This window comes from Pagrus major, chromosome 15, assembly GCF_040436345.1.
Source record: "Pagrus major chromosome 15, Pma_NU_1.0".
In the NCBI taxonomy this organism is placed as follows: Eukaryota; Metazoa; Chordata; class Actinopteri; order Spariformes; family Sparidae; genus Pagrus; species Pagrus major.
Window position 1 is genome coordinate 31,506,874 of NC_133229.1, and position 5,000 is coordinate 31,511,873.

Sequence of the window (5,000 nt, forward strand, 5' to 3'; positions counted from 1 at the left end):
TGAAGACATTTAAATAAAGTAAAGTGATTTGTTTTGTCTGAAATCAATAACTGAAACAAAAACAGGTGGAAATGATGAAAGATGAACTAAAGAAGATAACTATCAGTTTTAAACATGTTAGTTGCTCTTAAATCACCAACTTTCTCTCATTTTAAACATTCACTGGAAACTTTCAGGAAGAGTTGTCACAATATCAGATATTCATTACATCACCGTGTCCAGACAAACTGATGATGACGACATCACTGTGAAATTGTGAAAAATTACTCGCAGTGAAATCTATCTTGAACTTTTTTGGCAAATAAATGGCGAGTGTAGGAGGAAGAGACAGTCCGGGACCAGAACTGTAGAATAAACAGTCGCTCAGTTCTGCTGAAAAGGCGACCAGATGAACCCACGAACAAAAAAGCAATGTTTTCATTTTTTTATCGTGATATTGCGACACCCCTAATTTCAGGTAATAACTAATTTCTAAACTATTCAAAATTAAAATTTAAAATATAAAAATGTTCTTGACTAAGTGATCAGCTGTTTGGTCTATTAATGTTAGAAACTGTTGTGTTTCAGTGTTTCGTCCTCGGATGGCTCAAAGATCTTCAGTTTACATCACAGAGGAGAAACAGACCAGGAAATATCCAGTTCACCAGCTGACAGCAGAGAACCAATCAATCAACTATCAAAATAGTTGGTGATTAATTTAATAGTTGACAACTTATCATTTAATCACGGCAGCTCCAGTGATTCCCCTCGAGGAACTGAAGTATTTTTGCTTTTTACTGTTTGTTTACACAGAACGATCTCCATCTGGTTCCTTTAGGTTCTCTGAGAGAACAGGCGAGCTTCACTTCTCTTTAAAGGAACAGTTAGTGTTTGGTCAGCTGGAGAACCACAGAGGTTCCTCAACGGCTCCTGTTAAAGTTCATTAATGCAGGAAGACTGAAGTCCACAGCAGCACTGATGATCCACAGCAGTAACTACTGTATATAAATGCAGGTTTTCAAAGGTGAACCACACTGTGGCTGCTACATGAGGACTTTTGTGTCCTGTTTCATCTAATTTCTAATCCTCCATATTGTTTAATCCTCCATATTGTTTAATCCTCCATATTGGCGGTTTTCGTTGGGGAAATCAGAGCAGGACCTCTGAGGTTTTTCTGTGCAGTAAAAAACAGGAAGGAGAAACATCTGAGCTGCTTCACAGATTAAACAAATCAAACAATGAGGAGACGCACAAATTCTCTGTAATCTAATAAAGTCATAAAGAGATGAAGCTCAGGTTCAGGATGAGACCTTATGAGGTCACCAACCCTCCAAATCTATCTGCAGTCCACAGGACGCTGGACAGAACCTGTCATCTGGTTTCATATGTTCTCATCTCCCAACACACAAACCCGTCCATCACTGGGACAAACAGACTCCATGTTTCTACTCAAAGACAGAAAGAAGTTCATGTAGAACATTTGCTGAATTTACAAGAAGGAACAAATAAGTCAGAATCAGTCAGAGACAGAGTTTCACACAGTTTATAAAGTGTCTCCAACTCAACAACTCACTAAACTGACACATTTGTTAAGGGAGTCTGGGGACAAAGAAGTCGCCTATACTGGTTACTGTTTAGTGTATTTGTAAAATGTGACATGTTTAGATCAATAAAATGTTTCTTCTTTCATAAATTGAGTGTAAATGGTGAAATCAGTGTAAACAGTGTGTTCAAACAGCTGCTAAATGTTGACAGGTCAGACTTTAGCACTTTAGACACAGAAGCAGACAGGCTGGTGCAGCCATGCTGCCACAAACTGACACTTTTTACAAGGAAACACACAACTTACTGTTTTCATTTAATGCTGAATTTACAAGAAGGAGACAATGATTCAGAATCTGTCAGAGACAGAGTTTCACTACGTTATAAAGTTTGTTTTAACTCAACAACTCTTAAATCACTACATTTGTTAAGGGAGTCTGGTGATGTTGTGTGTTCATAAAGTTCCTACCTTCGTCAGTGCCGTCCATGATGGACACGCTGTCGTCTCCGGACAGAAACGGCGACTCCAGAAACAGCGCCCTCACCTGGACACAAAGGAAAAAGCACAGAAGGTTAAAACCGATCTGAACGTCGTCTCTCTGAACGTCAGCTCCTTTAAGAGGCTTTAAGATTGAACACAAAGTCACTGAGTCCTTTCACACCTGCACCTCCTTTGATACGAAGCATAACGTCAGGTGTGAAACCTCCAACGGACCAAACCAGAGGAGATGTAATGGAGTATTATTTGTATGCAAGTACTTGTATAATAAATATCTCGTGTCTCAGACAATAGAGACGGGGAGTGTGTGAGCGTCCCGAGTGTTTATTACTGTATATCACATGTTAATATAGTAATATTTTAATATCCTGTGTAATCAGCTCTGTGTTTGGCCGCCTCAGGAACAGTTTGATAATAAGAGCAAAGCTTCAGATTAAATCATTTTGGCTCCCTGCTGTAGTCCTGTTATTACTGATTACTTAAAAGCTTTAATAGACTTTCACTTGCATAACGCAGAGCAGCTGAACGAGCTCCAGCTCGCAGGAAGTCAGAGCACCAGCAGATTATTGATCATTAAACACTGATGTTCATGTGTCTGATCAGCTGATCAGTTCAGGAGACGTCTGACTTCATCTTTCACATGTTGCTGCTTCAAACTTTATCTAGACATGTTTTAACATATTTCTTATGATTTCTTCACATTTTCAAGATTTTATTAAACTTATAATATTTATTAATGTTTTAAAATCTATCAGTATTTTATTATTAATCTAATCAATTCCATCTAATTGTGTTTATTATTATTTGCCTTAAATATTTTCAGATTTTTGTAAAAATTGTCTCAGTTAAATTTTCATTTGATTTGTTAGTTGTTGTCACTGAACAGTGTAAAGATAAATGAGTAAAGAGAGTATACCTCAGCCAGTCACCTTTACAGAGACACTTACTTGTTATAACAGGAATGTGACAGCACGTTGTGACGGCTCACTTTGTCTTGTAGGTTTTTGACTTTTTATGTTACGTTTTAGAAAATAGAGTCTTATAATAAAAACAAAACACAAAAATACAAATAGAAACATTTCATTCAGAAGTTTGAGGGAAAAAGTTTAACAAACGTCAGATCTCAGGTGGTGATGTTAACACAGAGGATGAAAACATCCAGATTACTGTTGTGTTTTCAGGTGCCGTTCTTCACTTTACTGACGAACTCTGATCAGCTCATCGCTCAGTCCAAGTGGATGTTTGAGCCAAATTTGGAGAAAATGTCTCAAGGTGTTGATGTGAATGGGACAGACGGACGGATGGACAGGCAGACAGACGGACAGACGGACGGATGGAGAGGCAGCCTGAGGACATATGGAGGACGTGGATGTGCCAGGACAAAAAAACGTAAATAAAATATGAGCTCAGTAACCAAACTGTGTCATTGTAGGAAATGTGTGTGTGGAGGTGAGGTGTGAAAAGGACAAACTGAGTTCAGTTCAAGTGGTACGTCATGCTGCTGCCGTCGTTTGGAGCAGGTCCAGGACCGTCCTGGACGATCAGAACGGTGTGTTTGTGACCTAATGACGTCTGCTGACAATAAACGGAACGCTGCGGGTGCTTCTCACCTGGTCCAGCAGGTGTTTGGCCTTGTCTCCGGGCAGCAGGCGGAGCCCGGCTGTGGCCTTCAGGACCACAGGCGTGAGGGTCCACATGGAGGAGGGGATGCTGGACTTGGCCACCTCCAGAAGCTCCTCGATACCTGCTGTACACTGGACAGACCGGAGGAGACGGAGAGGACACACTGAATGAGACTGATGTGATGGATTTAGTTCTGTTTGGGAACCGGTCCGACTGATGGGACTCAGTTATGACTCTAAAACATCAGTTTTTGCAGTTTTTGCTTGTAAAAAAATGGCATAAACGATAAATTATGGAACTTGTTACTTATTAATTTTCAGGCGATCTACTAATCGATTAGTCGACTTATCAAATCAGATCTGCTGCTTTATTCTGGCTGCTAATTTAAGATCTTAAAAATCCACAAAAGCTTCAAACTGAATTTGTCTTTAAGCTGAAAAAGGAGAGTCACACTTCTGTTTTAATTATAAATAATTCAGGATTTTCTTGAGCAGGTAGATGAAGCGCAGCTGTACCTTCTCTGGATCGTCAGCGTACGCAGACAGTCCAGGTTTGATGGCTCTGAATGTCTCGTGGGCCAGTCTGGGAGCTTCTGCAGGAAACATGACACATAAATATAAAACAGTGATTAAAAAGATGTCAGTTTGTGTCCGCTGGTCTGAGATGCCAAAAGCAAGGCAATAAGTCGTGATGAGTCAGTGTTTTACTACCACATCTAATTTAATGTTATCGTTCTAACTGACTGACCCTGGACCTGTGCCTACATTTAAGCTGTCATTAAGCTCTTAATGACAATCCCAGTCTGTATAACTAACAGGTGCTGCCATTAGTCCGGTTAGCTCTGATGCTAACAAAGGAGCCAAAACAGCACTCAGCCTGTGTGATTTAGCTTAGCTGTTAAATGCGATAACGAAGGCATTTGGCCGAGCTCGGCAGGAAACTTTCTCTAAGCCTAATAAACCGAAAACCTCTAAAACGCACTAATGAGTTTGTGTCCATTTTGACTCTGGCAGCAGCAGCGCTCGACTTACAGGCTGAAAGCTCCTCTTGTCTGCCGGGATTCACATCTGGTAATTAATGTTTGGGGCCAACATGTGTGGGTTTTAAATACACTAAAAGCAATTCAGTGAGTCTGCTTTCTAAACCTTTATCATTTAATCTGAACGGATCCATATGAATCCATTTAGCATCGATTAGAGAAATCTAACCTCCAAATATCCTGTTTCATATCTGGAATAAATATCAGCCTCTGCTCCAAATATCTGATCCAGTTCAGGAGCTGAAATACGACGGGTTTTATTTGTCCCACTGACACGAGGCCTTTCAATAGTTTCCTCTTTACTAACGATCAAGAATT

General features: G+C 40.0%; 1 protein-coding gene across 1 annotated transcript in view; it reads right to left on the reverse strand.

Annotated features, from left to right (window-relative positions):
• entpd6 (ectonucleoside triphosphate diphosphohydrolase 6) overlaps positions 1–5,000 on the reverse strand; it is an 18,783-nt gene that overhangs the window by 11,837 nt on the left and 1,946 nt on the right. Inside the window, 3 exon segments of the mRNA XM_073482594.1 lie at positions 1,991–2,066; positions 3,631–3,774; positions 4,159–4,235. Of these exon segments, the coding sequence (XP_073338695.1) occupies positions 1,991–2,066; positions 3,631–3,774; positions 4,159–4,235 (297 nt within the window).